The 25,942-nt window shown below is 41.5% G+C and overlaps 2 protein-coding genes across 19 annotated transcripts in view; both read right to left on the bottom strand.

Moving 5' to 3' along the window:
* Positions 1-12,610, bottom strand: part of NUP153 (nucleoporin 153) — a 42,542-nt gene extending 29,932 nt beyond the window's left edge. For 4 of the 6 annotated variants that reach the window (XM_083623690.1, XM_083623691.1, XM_083623692.1 and 1 more), the window contains exons 1-2: positions 11,509-12,606; positions 4-217 (exon numbers count right to left, since the gene is read on the bottom strand). In XM_083623690.1, coding sequence (XP_083479816.1) covers positions 4-217; positions 11,509-11,667 — 373 coding nt within the window. In that variant the 5' untranslated portion in view covers positions 11,668-12,606. Of the gene's footprint in view, positions 1-3; positions 218-11,508 lie in introns of all 6 variants that reach the window. The other 2 variants (XM_083623694.1, XM_083623695.1) reach the window with 1 other exon arrangement.
* A 1,471-nt stretch (positions 12,611-14,081) lies between these two features.
* LOC310767122 (tRNA selenocysteine 1-associated protein 1-like) lies at positions 14,082-25,859 on the bottom strand. 13 transcript variants are annotated; one of them, XM_083624029.1, is made up of 11 exons: positions 25,721-25,859; positions 24,003-24,174; positions 22,877-22,942; positions 22,530-22,660; positions 21,865-21,941; positions 21,648-21,772; positions 19,341-19,517; positions 18,288-18,407; positions 17,314-17,710; positions 16,431-16,473; positions 14,082-14,465 (listed from the first exon to the last, which is right to left on the bottom strand). In XM_083624029.1, exons 5-11 carry the CDS (start codon positions 21,892-21,894, stop codon positions 14,329-14,331), a joined length of 1,029 nt encoding a protein of 342 aa, XP_083480155.1. In that variant the 5' UTR covers positions 21,895-21,941; positions 22,530-22,660; positions 22,877-22,942; positions 24,003-24,174; positions 25,721-25,859; the 3' UTR covers positions 14,082-14,328. The 13 variants fall into 13 exon arrangements, with proteins under 13 accessions (XP_083480155.1, XP_083480160.1, XP_083480156.1 ...); XM_083624034.1 differs by having other exon boundaries at positions 21,648-21,769; positions 22,530-22,942; XM_083624030.1 differs by lacking the exon at positions 22,530-22,660 and having other exon boundaries at positions 21,865-22,057.
* Positions 25,860-25,942: the final 83 nt, after the last annotated feature.

The raw sequence follows: 25,942 nt of genomic DNA, 5'->3' as shown, positions 1-25,942 counted from the left end.
TACCATCTAAAGTAATTCTTGTTGGCTCGGGAGTAATTCGTCCATCAATCTCAAGGGTATTGTCAGCATCATCATCTTCAAAGGCAGGATGATAGTTTACATTCTCCTCTAAGCTCCTTTGTTCACTTGGGGATTCCTCTTCGCTTTGCCTGAAATATCTCTGAAGCCAAGCTGGAACAATACTCTTCACAGATTCCTTAACGATATTTACAATTCCCTGTTTTTAAGAAAGAAATAATGTTTTTAAATTATATCTAGAATAACAAAGGCCCAGTTGACAAAGTTATTACTAGAACCTACCAACAGGCTGTTGGTAGTTGTTTACAATGCTATGAAGCTGCCTGAAATAGCAAATCTGTTATAACTTCTGTTCCAATTATATTCATGTTCCAAACAGGTGCTTGCATTCTACAATTTACGCTTTAACCCATGATTCCTCAGTGTAGTCATCTAGCACAGAAACATCCGCAATGTGCAGCCGTCACCTCAGTTCTGCTACGCTATGATGCACATGACCAATCCCCATCTTCCACCCAAGCTTGGTGGTGGAACAGGCAACAGGCATCTTTTCCAGAGTGTTCAAAACACAGTGCAATGAAAGGGACAACCCCTTTTCGATTTGTTCATTTTGGTGCCCTGCCGCCAAGGTGCTTTGAGTGCATCAGTAACACAGTGCCAAAATAAAAGTTCAGTCTCAAAGGCATGCCATGAGGTCAGAAATTATATTTCTACACTTTAGGGGAGGAGCAAGGCCCTGGAAACTACATGTTTTCGGTTGGTCCCAAGGCCAGGCTCAATTTGTAGAGCAGGGGTAGGCAACCTAAGGCCCGTGGGCCGGATACGGCCCAATCACCTTCTCAATCCGGCCCGCGGATGGTCTGAGAATCAGCGTGTTTTTACATGAGTAGAATGTGTTCTTTTATTTGAAATGCATCTCTGAGTTATTTGTGAAGCCTGCCTGGTGTTTTTACATGAATAGAATGTGTGTTTTTATTTCAAATGCATTTCTGGGTTCTTTGTGGGGCACAGGAATTCGTTCATCCCCCCCCCCAAAAAAAATAGTCCAGCCCACCACATGGTCTGAGGGACGGTGGACTGGCCCACGGCTGAATAAGGTTGCTGACCCCTGTTGTAGAGCCTTGCTAATGAATCCTTTTGAAGTGAACAAGAGAACCCAGCTCCTAAGTGATGTCAAGACATACCGGGAAAACAAAAGCAAGATTTCGCTCCCCAAAATTATTCAGAACTGCAAGATTGTTGAACCTATGAAGGAGTCATCTCTTTCACTTTGAGAAAATAATCCACACATTTGACTTTTAGTTTGTTTCCTGAAATGAACACAATTACCTTTAACATACACTTTTGAAGCACAGAAATTTTACTTAAAAGGCATACCCCCCCTCCCGCAATCCAATCTAATTCAATGTAAATAGTCGGGATATTAAGAGTAGCATACATTCAGCAATAATCCAAGGATTAAAAACCACTGAGCCAAAGGAAACAAGGTAATTGCAAACAATTTCTGTTCTACCTTCAGTGAAGGAATAATTATATAACACAACAGACTTGAAACCCGAAGTATATTGTTCCACACAAACTGACACCCCCACAAATGGATAGGCTCCATAACAGATGTTGGCACCATCTAGGAGTAAGAACTTCAAATTATCAGAACACATGTGTTATGGCATATCTGAATCATTACATATAAAATATCACAGATGTAATAGTAAAGTGTGGATGCTAACACTTGTAACTTCAAACAATGAGTGGGCAGGCTCATATGAGAGGATACAGTTCTTTAAGTATTAACTGTACAGGACTTAAAAAGCTAGTCAACACTTTGAAATGGGCCTGAAGTCAGTGAATTGTTGCAAAAGGCAAGGGGGCTATCACATGCTTTCCTCCAAAAACTGGCTCTGGTCAAACTTTTAGTTGCTGCATTCTGGAAAAGCAGAAGTTTCTGAAGAGTTTTTAAAAACAGCTCCCTGAAGAGCACATCTCCACAATCCAACTGACAGAATTAAGACATGTGCGTCAGTGTGACTCAATCTTTATGATGTTTCTGTTCTACTAACTTTTAGTAGTTGTGGTATATTGGGGTTTGTTTGTTTTTAAATCATGTAAGCCCTTCTGGGAGCCTTCAGGCTGAACAGGAATCTATTAAAATTTGTAATTTATAATTTGCCCAATCATTAAAAGACCAAAAGGTAACTCACAAATAAGTCTGTGAGTAAAGTTGATTCACTGTCTGACTTCTGCCCATAGTTTATTGGCAACTTTGCAATTCCAATGTAGGTCACAGTTGTTCAGGTTCTCCACATTTCTACCACTTGGCTTTGTCAGAGGCATTAAGCCTGATCAGTATCACTGGAGAACAGTGTATTCTTTATAATACTTTTTTTTTTTTTTTACTGTTATGAGTCTGAACCTCAATCAAGTACTGCAGTTTGTGGCCTTCTGACTGGGCTAGCTTTATGGTAAATCCTGATTCTATTTTCCATATTTAAATGCATTAGGCCTAAATGGAATACAGCTTCTTCAGTTACTTAACCCTTTATGTTGAGAGTGCAAAGTTTAGTCGCCAATTGGTTAGCAAAATGTGGAAAACAGAACATTAGAATACCTATGTTTAAAGACAAATTTGAGATTGACACAAATTACAGATAAAATTATTATAAAATTATGTGCAACAATAACAATTTTTGACCATCTAAACTACATATAGTCAAAGTGTTACAAATTTTAAAAGCTTAAAGAATTAAAACAAATAAAGCTCTTCTTTTTATCAGGGCTAACCTATTACAGACACTTTTTAAATTACCACCTCTGTTTTTACCTCCTATATGAAGCAGCTTTTACTACACTTCCAGGCTAGTCATGGATTACAATATTCATTTCAGAACAACCTGCTGTTAATGTGTTTGTGAGTAATAAATTCATTTAAACTTCAGAAAGGGACAACTAAAATGTATTCAAGGTCATGATCACAGAGAGGAAAGCAAGTAGTATTCTAAGCCTCAAGGCATCTCATTACTGAGTAGTAAAGAATAGTGACTCCTCTTCAAGGCAAGCATGGCTTTAAAAACCATCATCAGACGGTCAAATTGAGAATGCTTTAGTTCAGATCCACTATATCTTTAGACACATTCTTAGGGGACAGACTTTTTAAAAATGTAGTCCATTGGATCAATAACTGACATGTAACTATTAGCTCTTCTAATAATTGTTATCCTATTGAGATGGTACTTTGTGAGAACAACCTCCCTTTGTTGCATATAGCAGAGGTGGGGAATGCCTGGCTCACATGCCAATCTTGCCCTACCAGGCTTCCTCATTTGGCCCTTGAGGGTACTGTGGTTGGGACTTGACTGAAAGGGTAGCACTTGTTCAATCTCTGCTTTGTGTAGCTCCCAAAGAACCAGACAACCAACTGGTTGCTGGGAGCCTATGAAGCACTGCACAAAGTGAGGACTTAACGCTAAACCAGGATCACTCTCCCTTCGCATCAGGCAATGTGAAGGGAGAGTGGTGGTATTGCTTTGTGCTGGGCTTGGGTGCAAAGGAGAGCCCAGTGCTAAGCAGGATCACTCCCCATGCATCAGTATATAACTCAGGGGTTATCAATTGTGAGTTTTATTTTTAAAAAATGGTAACAGAAATGCCTATATACTATCTATGATGAGTACAGAATAAGGGGGACTCAGTTAACAGAAACTAGGGTTAAAGATAGCTACCAGTAATAATCATTGCCCAAAACAGGAGGAGGGTGCTCATTTTTAGGGTAACGTTGCACAATGGGGGCCAACTATTCTTTCATCAATGATCAGATCCATACCATACATTTAAAGCACTTTAAGAATCATGGTTTCTCCCAAGGATCCTGGGATGTGTAATTTGTTATGGTCACTAAGAGTTATTAGTAGACTCCTCATACACCTACAATTTACAGGCCTACCACTGTACAGCAACCACTGTAGAAAAACTGATATGAGAGCATGCTATTTTGGTGCAGAAATATTTGCAAGATCCAAACAAAAACTTCCATTCTTGTTTTTCTTCAGGCAAACTAACACACCGCAGATACTTCCAAAAGATAAATACTCAAATATACAGAATGCAAGGTTATCTGTTTCAGAAAATAGCTTATTACTAAGTATAATAGAACATTATTAAAACGTTCCACATCCAAATTGGATCTGAAGTTGTTGTTACATGTTTTTATTGTTGATATTTTTATTGTTATTTAGTCTGGGATGCATCATGCGAAGCAAACCATAGATAAATAAATAATGCTTGAGTGTGGCACACATTATAATTTAGTACACATTTTTGATAATATCAGTAAGATTACATTTTCATGGTAACTGCCATGTTTAGGTGTTGTATCAAACTCCACTAGACTCAGAGTAGATGCACTGAAATTAATAGAATTAAGTTATCAGGACCATTAATTTCAATGGATCTACTCCAAACAGAACTACCAATGGCTACAACCCTGGGATTCAAAGTCTGAATCCTTCTTGGGGGTATGTTTTATCTAGATCACTGACAGCTTCAGCAGTACTAACGCATATTGTCATCTCACCACATAATATTTTGACACCAAAGTGACCTGCAGGAAGATTCTCCCACCATGAAAGCGTAACATAAAAAGCATTTTAAACGCAGCATCATACTAGCCCTGTACAAAATACTTTTATTTTGAATCAAAACTATTATTTTCAAACTCTCAATTATTTGTGCATTACTAAAATGATTATATTTAAGAATGCTCTTAAGTGTTGTTAAATAGGGTAGTATTGATTTTCTAGTAAATAAACTATAGTCCTATTTCTATTATTTCATTTATGACTCACTTCCTTTGAGGCATCCTGAAGCAATTTACAACAAACTATATAAAACAGTACATATATAAAAACTTAAAACAACTACACAGGTGTTGTTTTTTTTAAGTATTAGAAATATGAAAGAGTTTAAAATGACAGCAAACACAAAAGATCAGTTCCAATCCAAAACAGATACCAACCTGGATACAGATTTTAGGAGGTTTGTTGAAAGAGGCCAAAAAGGCAATAGAAAAGGCACCTGTCTGATATGAAATGGAAGGGAGCTGCAAAATGTAGGAACTATTACAGTTCTTCATGAATGTTCATATGACTTTTGGCACCTCTGGCCCACAGCCGTCCCTCCTTCCAGCAATCAAGCTAACAAAAAAGGTACTATTTATATGACTGGGACTTTTCTCTATCTTATGTTTCGTTGCAGGACAAAGGACTTTTCAGCGGGGAAGTAATGGGGATGGGGGAAGAGGTGTGTGAGAGAGACAGACAGTGCCAGAGAGAGGGGTGGTAGAAAGAAGATGGGTGGCCTACTGTTAATTCTGGCCCTGGCCCTTTTTGGTATCAGCCCTGCTCACCACCAGTTCTGGCTATGTCAATGCCTGGTGTGCACCACATATATATTTCCCATGAGTGGGTGCAGCCTTTGACATAGGGAGAGGTTCCTCACCCTTTCTATTAAGTAGTAGCCATCCAATATATCCCCTACTACTGATTGGGGTATCTAACACATGACTATCACCATTCAAACTTCTTTTGAAATCAAATGAAGCAGAGTGCACAGGGGCCTGAACAAATTATGCTGTGACAATGTAGCCCTTATGACATATTACCTTTAAAATGCGAATTCACTGTGGCATATTCCAAGTTTTTCAGAGTCAATGCAACGTCTTTGAAATGATTCAAAGTTTAACACAAAGCACTGACACAACTTTCAGAAATCGAGAGCACAGAAGAAAGAGCAAACAAAATGTTTCCAAAAGAATGCTACTCTGACAATTTGGCCTAAACATGTTTGCTCAAATTCCAATAATTCAAGGGGATTTGCTCACAAAAATTATTAGGATTAAACCTAAATCCATTCAAGCATACACCCTTAAACCAAAGCTTAAACACAACCAGAATAATTTTTTTGCAGTTTTTTGTATGGCCTTCTTAGAACAACTTTAGGCACACCTTTGCCATATCAGAAGTTACAGTTTTATATGAGTAACACTCAGTACTTCCTAGGCTTCTCCACTCTGCTTAGGCATACACTTCAGACATATGTTTGTATGCATGGTATCAAGAAGCATCTTAAAAAACAAATACACAAGCAACTTTAAATCTTCCTCTCCCTCAGCTGCTACCTGGTAACAGCCATTCTGGCAGGCGGCTTCAGTGGGGAGATGGAAAGCAGGCCTCATTCCTTCAGCAGAGCTAATGGTGATCCTAGTTACCTTCTCTTCCTCTACTGTAGACCAATGGATGGCTGCTGCTTCTCTTTACACATCTCAGATACCTATTCTTTTTCTCTTTCCCTACGTGAAGGTGTCTCTGCAGCTCCATTTTTGTTGCTTATTTTTCATTCTCTACTCTTTATAGACCTCTTTACACCTTTTTGTACCTTCACCACATAGCAATCTCTTCTTTGAACTTCTATCTTTTGTTTTCCCATTCCATATGTCCTTCTATATGTCCATTCCTCTGCTAATCATTTTTCCTACACTCCATAGGTCTCCACACTACCATCTCTCCGCTATCCCCTTTTCCACATGCCTCAGGTATGACTGCCTGCACTTCCTTCTTCTCTGATTTCCATAGCTCCTTCTGTACCATAACAGGTCTCTCTGTACCCTTCTCTCTTAAGAGACCAAAGGAAAAAAAAGTTAGAAACTATTTTTGATATACTTTCTCAATTTAATCTCAATTTGTTCTCACTAATCTTAGCAGCAAGGCCTCCAGGAAAGAACAGATGGATTGTGCAGTATGGCCGAATGCAACAGGCTGGAAAAACTGGTGCAAGCTCCACCATGTGTCTCTGAATCCAGCGACGGATGTTCGGGTTCCAAAGAACATTTGCAAACCGGAACAATCACTTCCAAGTTTGCGGCGTTCGGGACCCAAAACATTTGTCTTGCAAGTCGTTCAAGATCCAAGGTACGACTGAAAATGAAATAGCACATACAGAACAGACCATATACAAACTATAAGGTATTTCCTTTCTTATGTAAGGCAATATAAAATAGTGCATAATAGTACTGAGAGCCTTGAATACTGTGGATGGGAAATGGACAGTAGGCAGATGTAGATTTCCCATTTGTCTTGTGGCTCTACATGTTTTTGCATTAGTGAAATTCTATACAATTCCAACAATAAAGAGATGATTTTGTTAATAGAACAGTTTTGAGAAGTCTAAGTAGAAAAAGATACCTCTACACCTCTTGACTTCACTTAAAATGTATTTAGTTGAACGGAAGGGCTTCTTCCGTTTGTGAATGGGAATGCACAATTCAGCGCATGCTCCCAAAGGATGTTTTGTGACAACACCCCTACTTCTCACTGCAGACTGCCATGCCACCTCTTACATTGTTCTAGGTGTCCCCCATCAAGCAGGTACCCAGGCAGCTGATGGGGAAGAAATGCTGAAAATCACCTTCTGCCCACAGGAGTGTCCAATTAGTAGATTTCTGTCAAATACCCATATCTAATAGGGCTGGGCGATGTATCAATACATCGTCCAAAATCAGTCTGAAGTCCACATTATGGTAACAGTTTCATAATATAATCGTACCTTGGAAGTCGAATGGAATCCATTCCAGAAATCCTTCTGACTTCCAAAACGTTCAGAAACCAAATCATGGCTTCTGATTGGCTGCAATCAGAAGCTGCGGAAGCCCTGTCAGATGTTCGGGTTCCAAAAGAACGTTTGCAAACGTTCTTGCAAACAATCACTTCTGGGTTTGCGGCGTTTGGGAGCCAAAACATCCAAGACAACCAAGATACAACTGTATACAACATGGTGATATATTGTGAATTGTGATGTGCACATGTGCTATGTAAAAAAATTGTGATGTGGATAAACAATCATAGAATTGTAGAGTTGGAAGGGATCATGAGTGTAGCCAGTCATTGCTTTTCTCATGATTCTTGCAGCCCCTGTTGCTCTGTACTTTAAAATAACAGTTGTAACGATAAAGGTAAGTAAAAAATGTATCCGATTTAGACCCCCTAAGTAGTAGCAGTTGCCAGGACATTACCCCATTTGCCTCTACATAGTTTCATCCTTATTTCAGACATTGTGATATATCTATATATTGCAATGTTTATCTGGCAATATATCATGATATTAAGAACCAGACATCGCTCAGCCCTAATATCCAGCTGATAGAATTTTAATATATAATCAGCTACAAACAGCAACAATGTTATAAATACACGATTAGAACCAGACTAAATTTGTTGAACCTGAATCTCACTGAAATATAAGGGACAAGTTAGTCAAGATTAACTTGTCCCATATATTTCAATGGGATCCAAATTCAGTGTGCTTATATCGAACACCTATTGCTCTCCTTCCCAATCTGCACATTCAGCAGGCAAAAGAGGAAGGTCAGACCTGACAGAAGAATAGAGCTGAGCAGAAAAAACACCTTCACGCAATCCAACCCTCCTAACAGCTCAGCAGAAGGTGTTTTGGGTGTTGGATTGCTGTTAATCTGGATCCAACCCACATCCAAAGGCAGCCCTGTTTAGGGAACTTTTTAATGTTTAATGTTTTATCATGTTTTTAATATTCTGCTGGGAGTCGCCCAGAGTGGCTGGGGAAACCCAGTCAGATGGGCAGGGTATAAATAATAAATTATTGTTATTATTACATGCTTTAAATTGGTCAGGCTAATATCTGCTCCAAAAGAATCTCAAAATCAAAGTATTGAATGAGATTGTGCTCAAGGTACAAAGATATCTCAACCTACTACTGATCAGAAAGAACTTACTCCAAGCGGTTTCTCAACTTGAATAATATATAGCCTCTATAAGTTACCCTGAAATGATGCTTTGGTGGTGGTTCCATAAAAAGAAGCAGCTTACATTAGGATAATTTTTATTGGACCACTTTGCTGGCAAACATGCAAGAATGTGCTTAAAGCAAAGCAAAATGTTTCATTAAAACCGGTAGAATCTGCTTGTATATTGTAAAGATTTGCAAGAGAAAAGTCCAGAAAAAAGCAAGCAAGGAAATTCCTAGTGGTTGTCAATTCACTTACATTTCATTGGGTTTACAAAGTGGAAATCCAGAAAATTAATAGGGTTTACACACACACAAATCTTTGTGTATTGCTTTTTTGTGTGTTCAGAAATACAGCACTATTAAAATCCTCTCACAAACATAATTTGTAAAATTCCCAACAGGATTAAAGATACTAAATTTAATCTTAAAACAAGGTTTATGAGGATTTAGGCTTCCAAGATTTATACATTCCATTAACAAAGGCCAAAACTAACTAATTGGCTTTAGATGACAGTTGCATAAATATTAGGGCAGAACAGAACTGTGTTGAAGACAAATGAACTGCTGAATTGGTCTTCACCACCACAGAGGCAGGAATCTCAAGAAATCTATTCCCTATATAAGTGGGGGTTTTTAAAACTTCATTTCCAAAGCTGAACCTTATTATAAAATAGAACAACTGAAACAATTACAAAAGATGTATGGAGAAATAGCAACACTGTTGGGCTTTATGTGCAGGCAAAGAGAAGATGACAAAGATCATGCCCATAACTGCTCACCCATTTAATCCAAATAGTGTAATGGTGGTAAATTGTATGGACTGTATCCAACTTCAGTAATACCCAGAGCAGACTCACTGAAATTAATGGGCATGGTTAGCATAGGTTACGGTAATTTCAAATAGGCATACTCCTATTTGTACAGATACCAGGGTGAGATCATGCAAATGACAACAGTGATCTTTAATAATTAGTTAGAAGATGGAATTTTGGTAGTCATGGTTTCTCACCCCTACATAACTAGCTTCAATTATCTGAAATCGCTTCTTCTACACAATAATTAAAAGGTATAGGTGTTTGTCCTACTTTCTGCTCACACTAGTAGCTATAACCCAACAGCTATGCTAATCTGACCAATAATAACCTCCCATTGCAAATGTTTGATGCTTTTCAAATACAATAAAGGAAGCCGCTTTTCACAGTGTAATTTTATTTATATTTCTAGTTAGCTTCAAAAGCAGTGTTTCTGAATACAGCATGAATTGCTTTTGATCAAATTTTATATTCTTTCACATTTTACCTACAACTTCAGGCATTTCTCACAACAGCTATATTGTCTTTGGTTGTGACCTAAAAATAACATTGAAATCAGCATATTCTGCTTCACCTATTTGTTTCATTAGTATCTCACCTTTGTCCCATCATGGGAAAAAATCCATGCTACAACCATTTTCACATATTTTAAATTTATTAAAATAAAAATTTAGAACACAGTGAGTTTTATCCCATTTTAATTCAACTTGGAGCTGGCCCACTGACATTAATGGACATGGCTAAATTAAGTTTCTAAATTTCAGTAGGTCTGCTCTGAATAAACTTCACTGAATACCCAATATTCCAAATCTTACATGTCTGGATGAGCAGCAATTTTTAAAAGCTGTCATTTATAAATTGTTAAACAAAACAAATTCATGTGTCACTCATAAATTACTAACACTCAAATTCTTTCTAAAATATATTAAAGGCTGATTTGATCCCTGTGCTAGCATTCAAATAGCACCTGAATAATCAATTCATATTTTGCATGCATTTTCATAAAAGCACTAACATAACCAGATTTGCTTTAAAAAAAGTACTACCAACTAAGTCAAAAGACAGGTTTGGAAATCTCAGTGGACACTGTGCAGACTCATTAAGTATAACGCCAATATTCCAATCCTCGCCATTTCTACCCAGAAATAACTGCTACTGAATTCAATGGGGTTTACGTACTTCCATGTTAAGTGGGGGGCTAAGGCTGCAGCCTAAAGCCTGGAAAGGGGATGTGCGATTTGTGCAATGGTTAAAACCCTACCCCTTTTCGGCGTTACCTTTAAAGCAAGGGATCCCGCTAAAAACACTTGCTTGAGACATCGCACAACAGCGAATCGGCGCCTTGATTCGCAGGAGGCACGTTTTCCCCTTTGCCTGCCCTCCCCTTCCTTCCTTTTCTTCCCGCCGTAACAGAAATCCAGGAAGGGGAGAAATCTCATGGAACCCAAGCGCGTGCCTCAAAACGGGAGAAGGGGAATCCCACCCCTCTAAACACCCACCCGCACTTCAATCATTCATGTCGCTGGGATCGCCCTCGGAAATCAACGCCTCCCCCCCCCCACACATAAACCCCCCACACTTCCCCTTCTCTCCCCCTCAGAAAAAGAAGAAAAAAGGCGAGGCGAGGGAGCAGAAAATGCTTTCTCTTCCTCCTCGAGGTACCAGGTATTTCACCCACCCAGAATATGGCCTGGCCATTTCTCAGGCCGACAACGGCGGCTCCCAGGGGGCCCGGGAGGGCAGAGCCGGAGCCTCGCCGGCCAATTCCGGGGCTGGCGGTGCCGCTTCCTCCATACAGATATATTATCATGTGTCCAGGCGCCGGTCTCGCACACCACATGCTCCCCCGCTCGGCCTCCCTCACCTGCTTGTTCCTCGGGTAAGGCTTCGAGGAGGCCGCTGCCAGGTGGTATCGCCGCGTCCGGATCTTCCCGCCGCCGCTTTCGTAGCCGCCGCTGCTGCCGCCGCCGCTTCCACCACCTCCTCCTCCTCCCGGAGCTCCGCCGCTTTCCCCCGAATCCATATTGGGACCTCTCCCGAGCCTTGCCGGCCTCCCTCCCACCCACCCGCAACCCGCACGCACGCACGCACGGCGCAAACAGAGAGGCCCGGCCTAGCCCGGCCACCCCCTGTGCGCGCGCCCGCGCGCGCGCTTTCTCTCCCCCCTCACGCTTCTTTCCCTCCCTCACGCTCCTCTTGGCCCCCACCCCTGGCCCCAATCCCGTTCTGTGCTGTCACTGTCTCTATGGCGATGCCCCGCGCCGCGCGGCCTGCCTCGCGCCCTCACAGGATGCCTGCCTCCCTCTCTCGCTCCCTGGCTAGCGCGCGCGCGCGCGCCGAGGCCGTCCCTAGCCGCTCCACTTCCCCCTCCCTTTCCTACCCTTTCTCTCTCTCCCCCCCCCCTCCACCAACACCGTCACCGTCTAGCCCGCCCGAGATTCTCCCCCTCCTTCCTTTCCTCCCGACCAACCAGAGGACACCCGCCCGGACAGCTTGGCGTCACCAAACCGCGCGACCCGCCATCCTGCCTCATTCCAGTCGCCCGCCGACAGCCCATGAGCGCCCACGGGAAATGTAGTTTTGGAAATCCGAGGCTGCGCAGAGAGCATATGGACACACTCCGCCCTCTCGCGGGGTGGTTGCCGATCTGACGCATTGATGCGCCACAGAATCTCGCGATATAAGCCGCAGCGAAGGCCGGAAACTCGCTATTCTGGAATGAACATGATTTCCAAGGCGCCTTTTTTAACCCTTACAGGGCCGGAGATTACATGTTCATGGAAATCTAAACCAAAATACATTGCCATACACCCAATCTAAAGCTCTTTTCTCCTTGCGTTAGCAAAAATTCAGAGGAGAATCTATTGCAGCTATCAAATTATGGGCTGATTTAACCCAGCCACTATCTGAAATACTTAACAGTGGTAATTTGGAAAGTCTCTCTCTCCATAGGACAACTGGATCCAATAAACTAGCATCTTGTTAAAGAGGTCAGCTTTGACAAATTAGCTTCAACTTGTAACAAGGAGGCTGGTTTACCATTTAGTACCTGAAATGTTCTCAAGTAATGATTTTGAATAGATTCAGTCCTTTAAATCCATGTCGCTCCAGAGCTGTGCTCCACAGAAGAGCTGTCCCACTGGAAGAGAACTCTGTGTTCACTATTAAGAGAAACTTGTGGCAAAACTAACGAGTTAGGATTGGTTATTGATAGTTGCTGGAAGTAAATCATAAGGGAACATGAGATGCATAGGATTGCACTGAAACGTGTATGTAGCCCAATCCTCTGCATGTTTATGGCTTGTCAATTTCCACTGTAAGCAGAGTTACAACCATGACATGGAGCAGAAAGTACTTTCATTATACACTTTAACTAAGGATATGCAGCAATGCAGATTTTTCTAAGTCAACTACACATTTAACATTGCACACGGGCAAGTAACACTATGGACACCTATTAGCATAAATGCCTACCAGTTAATTAAATTCAATCATCTCCCTCACATCGCAAAAGTCGGAGGTGTGGTGAAAGTTGTATGGAAAGAGTTGTATGAAGCCAAGAATAACTTAGATCTTGAATGGGGAACCTATGTTCCTCCAGCTGTTGGACTCACCAGCTATTCTGGCCAGGGCCACATCTTCCTCAATCCTTATTATAAAGTATTCATTATCCCTCTGAAACACTTAAAAAGAAAAAATAAATTCCAGCCTGCTTCGATATGTGGCATTTGCACACAATATTTTTTTTGGGGGGGGGGGTAGAAAGGTGCTTCATATAATGAGCACAATCTCCAAAACAAGTTGATCAGTATGGCCTCAGGAACAGTGTCACTTTGTATTTTTGCAGAGGTACAAGGAAAACTGCTCCACTTAAATCTCACATTCTCACAATAAGAATAAAGTAGTCTTACTCCTAAGGTGGGTATAGGCCTGTAATGTGAATATTTTTTTCATCCCTTTGCTTTTGATCTTTACTGGCAGATTCACTTCCACAAAAACACAACTGCTTACTCTTGAATGAATGGTGAAATCACGAAGGTTCATTTAAAGCTGTATCAGCTAGCCAATGGGATTTTCATGTTGAAAAGGCAGCCCAACTCTGGTTAGTATGTGGACTAAGGGGCAACAGTTATCTCCTTCGGGCCCTGTTTGTAAATTTTGCCCTAGAATCTGGCCAGCCACCCCGGAGACAGTATGGGACTACACTGCCCTTTGTTCTTACTCAATTAATAATGCATTTGCTTACATCATTAGGAAAGCTTATGCAAACTACACAACAGCAACAAAATTAATCAAAGACCTAAGGTCCATCTAGTTCAGCACTGTCACCAGTCTTGACCAGCCAGGTAAAAGGACCCCACCCACAAAGCCCCAACCCTACATTTTGGAAACTAGATCACATACTTAGTAAGATAATGACAGGTTCCAACTGACATGTTTGCAGAAACAAAGTTTTATTATTTACAGAAGCAAGTCTATCTTTAGACTAACTCTTTACATTTCCAGAATATTTACATGATTTCAAGATACCGAGTGATGAACAAAATGACAAAGGCCATCAAAGCATAGCAAAACAAAATCCAACATCGTGCTTAAAAACTTAGGATCCAAAGTAATGTTGAAGAAATGTCAGTTTAGCACCTTGGTCATAATAGTCATGCTATGGTGTTAACATAAGACACTTTTAGAAAGCAGTAGGGATCTCAGAGGTGACCGTATCCAGAGGTTGCCAATGACAGCTCATAAGTGTGTCAAAGAGTTCTTCACTTCTCACCATAAATTCTCTGTTCATTCTGTGAACGTCTATGTTGAGCTGTGGATCTGTTTAAGCAAATAAAACATCAGTGAGCAAGGAATCAAGCAGAACAGCTACTATACAGCGGGGGGGGGGGGCTTTGGAAAACAGTGTTCTCTGTCCATTTTCTTCTGTTCATTTTTTACAGAACAGCTTAAAGTACAGAATGCATTCTTATCAAAAGATCCATGAAATGATTTTTAAAGAGTTTAATTTTCAGATTCTCTAGTTATTAATGACTTTTGTGTAATTTGTGTTATGTTATCTCATAAAAGGGATAAACAGGGTTTTCTTGACACTGAACAAAATTCAGAGGTCATCTTTAAAATAGCAGTGGGCTTCCACCTGTACACCAGAATACTTTTAAACAAAGTTATGTAAAGAATGCAACATTTGCATATTATCTTGTATCCTGCAGTAGCTACATTGCTGGAGAAAAATTCTACACTGCATGCAATCTTATTTTTATGATGCTCATATTCAGTAAATTTCCAACAAAGCTTGGCTGCAGTGCTATACAAACTTACCTGGAGCAAGCTCTGTTAAACTTATTTCAAAGCATGAATGCAAAGGATTGTGTTTATCATGCTGGAGTGGGGAATCTGTTTCAATCTGAGGGCTGCATTTCCTTAAGGATAACCTCCCTGGGACTAAATAGTGCTAGTGTGGCAAAAGGCAAACAATGGCGATGGAGCAACAAATATGACACTACAGTGCACTACTTTCCAGCTATGCAAAAGCCAGAGGTTCCCATGCTCATCACACATCTCTCCATCCTGTGTCCAGATAAGCAAGAGACATCACCACAGTTCAAGGACACATTGCAACCAGGCAAAAAACACTCAAGGACAGTACACAGCCTGGGAAATTCCCAAGGCCAGGGGCCTAAAGCAGGGGTCAGCAAACTTTTTCATCAGGGGGCCGGTCCACTGTCCCTCGGACTTTGTGGGGGGCCGGACTGTATTTTGAAAAATATAAATACCCTGCAAGCCGGTCCCGCAGCTGCCTCCGGACCTAGAGGAGGAACGTACTGCACGCGCTCAGGAGCGCGTCTTGGCGTGGCCCGCTCACCGGCGTTGTTGACGAGCAGCAGCCGCTCCATCGGCCTGTCCCTGTGGAGCTCCCAGGCGGTGTGCACCATTTGTTGTGGCCCGTCGTCCGAGGCCAGGTCGGTGGGCAGGCCACGCATGCGGAGCACCTGGCAGGCGGCACACAGTTTGCCCTCCAGCTGCTCCAGCATGGCTGCAGAGCGCGCCACCAGCAGCAGTGCCAAGCCGGGCACCAGGTGCAGGGTCAGCAGGCGCGCCAAGCTCCACCTGAAGCCTCATGACGCGCCCGTCACGATGCCCACAGTGCAGCCCAGATCTGCTGCCCGCTGGCCTCTCTGTCCATGGCCACGCCGGGTTTACCTCAGTGCGCAGGTGGCAAGGCTTTGGATTGGCTGCAGGAAGTTCCTGCAGCCAATCTGAAGATGCGCCCGTGTCGCCCAGAAGCCATGCCAGCGTTGCTGAAGTCAGTCCCCGCACAGCAAGACGTCTGCAGTGCGTGAGGACTGACCGGGTGGGCGGCAAGGTCCGCGGGCTGGATTTACGAGCCTGGGGGGCCGCATCTGGCCCCTGAACCGTAGTTTGCCAACCCCTGGCCTAAAGGACTACTTTGATTCACGGGAGTTTCCCACCCCTGCTGTAAAACAACATTTCAGATATTTTCTTTGGAGAGCAGTACATTTTGCAGAATGAAAAAAAGGGGGGGACAACATCCAATTGTTATTTCCACTTACAGTGAGACTTACCCTTCCTCCACACACCCCTGCATACCCCTGAAATCTGCTTGAGGGTTGAGGGACCCTCTGGAGCAGACTTGGGGTACAGGGGCTGCAGAGGGAGATAAGGAAGAAGAATTCCATTGCAACTGCTGACACAATGTTGGATCTTGCCTAACTAAGATGAGCATCAAAGTCCACTTGCATGTACTAACAATATCAAAATTACCTTCTGTTATTAGATCGTCATTCATAACCATAGCAGAGGTCTCCTGGGGGAGGAAAAACATGAATCATTTCTCTAAAGAAAAAACATCTATCTGCTATTTTTGAAAAAGGAAGCGTTAAAGCACAATTGCTATAAACATTGTAACCTGATTCTCAGCTTCTTCCTCCACCTCCCTTTTTACTTTAAAGTCACATAAAGTTAGTGATTTAATGCAACTGAGCTGAGCTATATTTTGAGTTTATTGCATTTCAGTATAATGGTGGACAAACTCCAAGGGTTTGTCTCGTCTGAATCTTACTCATGTTAAATAAGGACAATCAGTTAAAGAAATGAATCAAACAGAAACATGATCCATGAATACAGTGTAGCTATAATCCTATATGGCTTGGGACCAAGTCTCACTGAACTGCACGGTACTTCATAGTAAACCTCTATACGATTGGTTACAAAAGTTCTTAAAGCCTAGACCTAGTTCAGCCAGCCCTCTCACTGTGTGTGTTTTAAAACAGAACAAGTTTACAACTGCACTCATACCTCGGGTTAAATATGCTTCAGGTTGAGTGTTTTCAGGTTGCATTCCGTGGCGATCCGGAAGTAATGGAACGGGTTACTTCCGGGTTTCACCACTCGTGCATGCGCAGACGCTCAAAATGACATCACGTGCACGCGCAGAAGCGGCGAATTGCAACCCACACACGCGCAGACGCAGGTTGCGTTCTGCTCAGGATGCGAACGGGGCTCCGGAACGGATCCCGTTTGCATCCAGAGGTACCATTGTGTTGACAGATGTTAAAAAGCACCCAACAGCCATATTTAAGGTATATAGCCATTATTTCTACCAATGGCCTTGTAAAAAAGCATGTAAGTATGCTCAAGTGGATACCTGAAATACAGCTGGATTCATAGCTTGCTGTCCCATATTTCCACTCGGTTGCATCCTTTCGTAAGATGCATAGCTGTAGTTGTAGTCATTATATTCAGCATTATAATCTCCATATTCAGCATTATATTCTCCATATTCAGGGTAGTCACCGTAGCGGTCGGCAAAACGGGAACCAAAGCGCTCAGCATAACGTTCAGGAAAACGGTCCCCAAATTGTTCAGGGTAACGTTCAGGAAAACGGTCCCCAAAACGGTTACCTCGTTCAAAACGGTCAGGACGTTCATAGCGATCAAAGCGTTCATTTCTCTCATAATTATACTGGCGGTAGTAGTTTTGATAGTCTTGATAATAATCATTATAACTATAGGGCTGGTACCGCTGAAATTCTGCTTTCAATCTAAAACACAAGGCAAAAAAAAAAAAAGAAGAGAGTACAAGTTATCTAAAGCATGAAATAAAACCAATCATGCCATGGAAAGTCTAGCAAAAAGTCTAGCAAAAACCACATTCCCTAGAAAAAGCTAACCTGAATACAGGGTTGAATCATAGTGCTAGGTCTCTCCTTCCATTTGTTCAAGGATTTTTCCTAGCGCAATGGAACATTCTCCCCCTGCTAATTCCCCATGCCCCCAATTTGTACTGGGGTTCCTCCAACTTACAGGAACAGATTTGGGGAAGGTGCATGGCGTACACAGAGGGATAAAAGGGGGGGAACGTCCTATTGTGCAAGCGGAAACCCTGAAAATACTTCAAGAAGAAGAAGAAGAAGAAGAAGAAGAAGAAGAAGAAGAAGAAGAAGAAGAAGAAGAATCATGGCCTGGCTGTTTATGTTGTAATAATTATGCTGATTATTAGAAAGAAAAGCACGAAGATGTTGACAATTATGCAAAAACAAAACAAAAATAGCCCTAGGCTCCAGAGTAGTCATATACAAATGATGTGTTTGTAAGACATTAGTAAATTTCATGAGTTACCTTTTAGAAATGCCTAAAGTCAATCGGATTCGTTTTCCACCTAGACCAGGCGCATTCTGACAATCTTGCAATGCTCTCATCATATCACCTTCTTCAGAAAATCGGACAAAGCCATAACCCCTGAATAGTTTTAATACACATTTTAGTACGTGTTCTAACACTCGCAAAGAAACAGAAAACATTCTATTAATATTCAATTCAGCAATTTAGTGCTGCAACTCATCAAGTTTACCATTTCTTTCCCTGGGTGTTCTCACCACACTTCTGGGATATCCCCCCAGGAATCTCTTTCAGAATGATTTGTTAGGGTGTTAGGGTTTGACGAAATAAATCAGAATACTATTTATTTCAAATTTTATCAAACCCTTACACCAGCATAAACTGAAATTACTTAGCCTCTAATAATCATGTTTTTTCATAGGTTCTTCGTGCTTACTAAGTTAAATATTATCTAAGTAAATCACTGGTCATGAAATGACACCCAAAAAATTGGTTACTGCATCATTGGTGGACTCCTAGATTTCCAATGGTCAGTCAAATAAATTCCATTCCAAAAAATGTTAGCTGCAGAATACTTCTCTTTGCCACCTGTAAACTGGAAACATCTTACCATTCTCCTTACACTTGATTTTGATTAATGTTATCTTCCTTTCCTTATTAAATGCAACATGTGCACTTAAGATATGCAACTTCATAAATAGTTCAAGAATAGTTCAAAAAACTACTCTTGTTTGTTACATGTTCATATAGAGCTATGACATATTAAATCTGGATCATACCAGGTTTCTCAAACTACAGCAGACCTCTCTATGTAAGTGTAAGCACTCACTAAGAACTGCAGCTCTGAATTTCCCTCCCGAACATGCTACTTTTCAATTGAGATACCAGGTTCACACTATGAGAAGACTGAACACCATTTGTCTATCTTCTCTCTTCTTATTGGAGAATCCACATTTGTTTCTTGATGTGCAGAGCTCACTACGAAAAGCTTTTGAGCGCCTCAGTTGTACACTGTTTGTTACCACCAATGCTTTTTGTTCTGTAATAAGTTACCTGGAATATCCCAGCAGATCTGTGGCCACTTTGCAGTCTACAGAAGATGGATACCTTTTGAAAAAGTAGTCATAGAGCAAGAAATCATCCACCTCGGGAGTTAACTCTCCTACAAATATTGCAAATTCTGGCCTTGTAAATTCTGGCCTAACAAATTCTTGTCTTGGAAATTCTGGCCTGTAAGAAATGTAAAGAAAAAATACAATTAGTAGTCTTGCAGTAAAAGCCTCAGGGCCCTGTATCCACTAGGTTACTTTCCAGAGTGTATGCCACTCAAATACCTACCTAGGATTGATCCAGCCAATACTTGTTTGTCCTTGTCCATGGTGCATTCACGGGCACCATGCACAGAAGCAATTATCTTGATCATGTCTGAGCAACAATCCTCAAACCACTTTTCTGAAACTCTGCTTCAGACCAAACTGTCCGAGAGGCTGCTCCCCCAACACAAACCACCGTTCCAAACCACCCAAGTGAAAAATATTTACTATACTATTAAATCCATGAAAGAGGTCAATTACCTCCTCCAAAATAAAGTTAAGCAGTACTTTTAAGCAGCTTGTGGGTTTTTATTAGCCTTCTCTGCTTTCGGATTCAAGATAGCAGTTCTCAAAGCTTAGTCCAAAGCAACCCTGCTAGCGTCCATGAGTCAATATTTTGGGTGGAATTCACTCTAGCACCAAAGAGAATGTTCTGTCAGCACAAGCATTTATATGTGTTTTGTTGGGCAAGCTACACTATCCTCCTGCCGTGTGCTGTTCTGGGGGTTCCCCAGACCCTCCAGAGAGGATTTAGGGAAGGCACGGGGGAGCAGCCATGTTGCACTAATGGGAGTCCTTGCACTGGCTTCCACTACCAGAAGGGGCAATTAAATCCAGCCCTTTATTTTCTTCACTGTTACCTCACTGCCATCAAGAGACATCAAGCTTACAAAATAATGTGATTCAACTTATATGGCCAAGCAGAGGCACATATTCAACTGATGCAGAAAAGAACTAAAATTAAGCAAGTTTTTCTGCAGCTCGAACTAGTTATTAATTTTATCTATTTTGTTATTACTGTTGCCTTCTCGCATAGCTGTGGCTTGAATCATTTGGAGCCTTCTGCTCTGCAAGCGCCTTTCATGTTCTCTGTTAGCAGCACAGCACTAGCTGGGTAATATGTAAAGAGGGCTGATATCTAGGAAATCTTGCATAAGCAGCAAAAAGATGGACCTATGATTCTGCTTCTTCTAGCTCTAGAACTCTAATCCTAAACTCTACATTTATATTCCCACTTTAGAATGGTTAAACTGAAACAAGAAATAGGGAGAATGAAAATGACGGAAATATCATTAACATTAGCAAGTGTGGATGAGATTAAGCAAACAACACCCCAAAATGCTGTAATATTCAGCATGAGTTGCATTGAGCAAGTGGGGCATATTCTAAAAAAAAATTGTGCAGCCCCTTTTCCAGCAACATTGATCAGAGAATGCCAATACACTTTACATATATCGTACCTACATATATTAGTCAAAAGCTAAGCATGAAAGAATCTTCAAGTAGCTTTATAGTTATCCTGACAAACGGACACCAGTTGCAAGTATTTAACTAACTGTGGACAATATTATCATAATATAGTTTGGCTCTAATTACAGACCAGATTCTCTCTTGTTCTATGACCTCATTAAAAATAAAACTGAATTTGTGGAAATGAATGGGGCTTGTCAATATCCCACGGCGAGGTGGGCTTCAAATTTATATCCAAAGTGTAATGCTATTAATACTTTGTAGTGCCAAGGTACGTTTACTGCCTTTCTAGCCATTGAGATGGCTGTTGTGATTTTATTCAACATGTGCCCTCCAAGATGAATACAGTACATGGTAAAACCTTAAGCATCAAAAGGTAAACATGGTACAAAAGATAAAGCAGATCTCAAATGACACTGAGAAATAATCAGAAAACCTTTTGAGAAGCAGGGAACAAACCAACAGGGTACAATACTTGTGTATATTCTGGATGTCTACCATCAGCCGTATCAGCTTTCATGCTGAACACAGAATTCTCCCGATAGTCTTGGAACCGTTGCCTGAAGCCTTTTAACTTGTTTCACTTTAATTACAAGTTCATATCCACTGGGCCTTTGAAAGCTACTAAATAAACACCTCCATTAAAACTGGCTTATTTCTTTATTTAACTTTACAAAATACTTTTTTTCAGAACAGCCTAATGAGGTTTTTTTTGTTAATTTCGTGCTATTTGATTTAAATACTATTATATGGACAAGAGCCGGCTTTTTTCTTGTCAGTTTCAAGGTTTCTTCACCTGCTTGGAATACTAGTAAAATCTGGTCTTCCTGCTCTTGCTTTACTCTTTTTCTTCCGTTTTTTGTGGGGGGATCTCCACCACAGAGGCAGGCTTTCTTTTTTGGCCTTTCCCACTGTATCCTGCTAGAATGAAAAACAGTTATACAGTATTTCATCTCAATTAAATGCCTCCCTCCCTCTCCCGATCACCACCTTGGTGATTTCCCCATATTCACCTTTCCCTTGACAGAAGCCTGGGGTCCCATCTCTCCCTCCGCCTCCCATGAGGGAAAGCAGCCTCTGGGGAAAATGCCTGGCAAAAATAACAGAGCCAAAGGATTGTATGAAAAGCCATATTCCCCTGACTTGGTCAAGCTGGCTATAGGAGTAACTGCTTTTCACGCCAACATTTTGACTCCCCTCGGTTTCCTTAATTTAAAAAAAAAAGTTAACCATTAGAGGCTGACCAAGCATGAAATTTAAGACTTGCTTTTACAACAGGACCCTGCTTTAGATCTCTCCAAGACTTGCCCAGAGACGCTACAGCAGAAAGAGGTCCAGTGTATGAGATGCAGGGCCAGGTCACCAATTATTATTTTTAACCTAAAAGGGGTTTGGGGCTCTTCTCTGAGATATTGATCAACACTGCCAGGTATTGGCCACTATCTCAGGGCAACTGTCTGGGGTAGACTGAATCTAAAGCGCAGCCAAAGGAGCTTACGTCAAGTTTTTACACTAGCAACATGCAAGTGAAAAAAAATGCCACATCCAAAAAAAGAAACCAGCAGAGGCAGTTATATGGGAAGGAAAAGGGAAGGAGGCGGCAGTCGACCAGATAACAAAGGCAATATCCCTCACCATCGGGATAGAGATTAAACATTTTCATTTAAGGTTTACTTACATGGATGGTATCATTTCACTTCTAGCGCACCAGTTCAGGCATCCTAAATAGTGTGTGTTATAGGAAAGTCCCACCACAAGATCTCACTGTGCAACAGTGCAGAAAGCAAAGCTTCTTGTTCTGCCCCCAAGCTGCTTCAGTTGACGTGATTAAGGATTCCACAGCAGGGGAGAACAATCTGTCAGAAATTCATCTGAGGAAAGCATAGGGCTAAAACCCACCACCACCGCCACTCCTCCCCCAGAAATCCTTGCTTAAGTTTGACATTTGCCAATGGCTCTGACCATGGCTAATGTCTTCCCCTAGGGAGCTATGAATGTGGTGTCATTCTCATAAAATGGTCTTACCTGGCTAGCCATTGTTAAAAATTATCTTCAGAAGAAAAATACGCCGCGGCTGCTCTTTTCGGTGCTCTGTTTTTTATAAAAAAAGAAAAGTGTGTAAGTTTTTTTAAAATTAAAAATAATCTGCCTTTAATTGCAGGACTGCTGCAAATGTAACCTAACGACCACTTAGATTTTGTGGAATTCCTTCCTTGAGGAATATAACAGTGACCAAGAAGAATAGTAGGTACAGGTGAAATTCAAATCCAAGTCCATCAACCTTCTGGAACAGATTTTCCAGACACGTGAACAGGGAGGAGGAGAGGAAGAAGTCACACTGGAAAGTGGAAGCTCATTTTTGCTGGCAGATGGACACTGTTAGAATATCACCCAATTTGTTTAGATTTTGTACATCTTGGCCTTGACATTGAAAAACAATTTGATGGAAGAGTATACTTTCTTTGAAATGAGTAGTTTACCACAACATTTAAGGTTTATTAATTTTATGAAATTAATAATTTCTCTACCAACTTTCAACACTGAAGTGCACTTAAGGAAATTCATAATAAAACTACAATTAATAAAATACAAAATCATGAATGAGGCCTAGTTTGACTTTTCCTGGTGAGGACACAGCTAGTATACTAGTTAGAGAAATCCCACCAAACCCATGAGTGTCTAACAGAAGTACCAGATTAAGAAGCATCCCTAAGTTGTAAACTTGTTGCTTCAAGATGAATACAACTCTACATTGGTATAGTCTCCTCCCAACCTGAAAATTAAATAAAAACACATGCCCTCTTTTTTTTTAGGGTATGCTGTGCACTTTATTTTTTTAAAATGCTGTGTTTGCCAAATTAACCTAAGCAATATAGTTATAAATTATACCTTTATGTGCAGTGTCTATATTAGGACAAAAATAGTTTAGAAGTACTACATTCTATGTCAAACTATAATGGTAACTTTGTTCCCAAGGAACAAAAGCACATCAAATCTGCAGATCAGCAGTGCAAAATGTAATGTAAAATATGCATTCAGGAAGCTAATATATTGCTCTACTTACAAGATTGCTGACAGACATAGCATCTTTAAAGACATGCAAATATCATGTTCTACAACTAGTTCTTCAAGCTGAATAATTTCAACTTACCAGTCAGTGTCTACTATACAAACTGCCAAATAAAAATAACTCTGGATGCAGAAGATTGAGAGTACCAAAGTAAGGTGTCATCCAATGTATTTTGGGTTCCAAGTATCTTATGAATTCACAACTATTTTTGGTACTTTCTTCCTCCACGATTGCTAAACAACCTATGTTTTCACTACAATACAAAGAAAGAAAAAAAGAAAAAAAGAATTAGAGACACATAACAGTTTCATAGCAATAGGACTTATTTTGACCGAAGGGAGAACTGGGAGCCTTTTTGCTGTTTTGTACTGATATTACAACTCTTTGTTGAGAGTATACTAAACTGGATAAGTCTCAATGAAATCATCAAAACTTGTTTCCGTGATACTTTTCCAAACACAAAGCACACCACATAATTCTTACACTCAAGGATCATGCTCATAGCATGTATTTACATAAATTTTTAGAAGAATACATTCCATAGGTAAGTGAGAAACCCAAAGTGTTGCATCCCATTATATCTGCACATGAGTGAGATCAATTTCTGTTAATGCAACAGAACTTCACTTTCCTCTCATAAGAAAATAAAAGCCCTGTTGGATCAGGCCAAATGATCACTTAGTTCAGCATTCCGTCCTTACAGAGAACATTCAGGTGTTCATGGGAAGCCTGAAAGCAGGACCTGAGCACAACAATTCTCAGAACTGCCACTGACAGTAGAAAAAGAACAAAGCTAATTTGGTTCGTTGCTATTGATAGCCTTATCCCTCCATGAATTGTCTAATCCTCTTTTAAAGGCATCCAGGTTGGTGGCCATCACAATAGGCTGCAGGAACATAATTCCATGGTTTAATTTCAGAGCAAGATTTGGGGGGGGCACATGGAGGAAAGTGAAAAACACTCATAAAGAGTTTAACAGTTTTTGATTGCACCCTAGTAGTTTGGGCAAAATATAAAACAGAAAATAATTTCTGAAAAAGATACTTTCAAATTTTCAAATCTGAAAAATACAAAATTAAGTAGTTCCCGCATTTTCTGTAACAGACGTTCAAGCGGGGGGGGGGCGGGGGCGGCGGAAAAAGTTGTGTTTCCCAATAGCAATATGCCTGTGTAATACAGTACTGTGATTTTTTAAAAATCAAAAAACCACCTTACCAGGTCCTTCGTTTTTCAACTGAAAATTTGATTTCGCCTAGAACTGTATGTTTAGCAAAATATATCTATCTAGAAGGCGCCTCTGTCTCCCTTGAGTTTTAAGAGTTTAAAACGGGGGGAGGTGCTTTACTTTTCAATTCTAGACCCGCCTGTTGGGGTTTTTTTTAAGTCCCATTAATCCAACGCGGCTCACTTTCCTCTGGCGACCCTTAACAGTGCAACCGGGCTACGTCTAAAACGAAAGCCTTGGGCTGAGCTTTTGCAGAAAGCCCGATCCAACGGTCCCCCAAGGCACAGGTGTCAGTCGCAAGCGGCACAGCCGAGACTAATCGCGGCCAGGAGGATTGCGCAGCCTTGCGAGGGGCCAACCCGACAGCGAGCGAGCAAGCGGGCGGGAGAAAGCGTCTCCCGCACGCGCCGAGGCCTCCCTCACAGGGGCGGGGCTGGAGAAACTCCACGAGAAGAGCCGGGGGAGCCTGAAAACCACCCCCAGAAGCGCTGAAGGGAGGCCGTTAAGGAATGAGAAGCACCTGTTCGCCACCCGCCAGCGCCACCCGCGCTCCCTCAGCCCCTCCGATACTAACGTCTCCGGCCTTCCTGAGAGCCGCCATAACGAGGAGTTCGTATGTCGCAACGCTCCCTTCCGCCGCCACCCCGCCTTCTTCCTTCTCCTCCCGACCACTTCCGCCCAAGGCTGCCCCGGGGACTGCCTGTTTGTTTTACTTCCGGCCGCTCTTCCCGCCCCCCAATAAGAGGTCGAACGGGAAGCGCCAGTCAGTGAGGGCCGCGGCGCACGCGGGTGGCAC

The sequence above is a fragment of the Podarcis filfolensis genome, assembly GCF_964270895.1.
Source record: "Podarcis filfolensis genome assembly, chromosome: 7".
In the NCBI taxonomy this organism is placed as follows: domain Eukaryota; kingdom Metazoa; phylum Chordata; class Lepidosauria; order Squamata; family Lacertidae; genus Podarcis; species Podarcis filfolensis.
The sequence above is the reverse complement of the archived record's forward strand: the minus strand, read 5'-3'. Positions and strand labels throughout refer to the sequence as shown.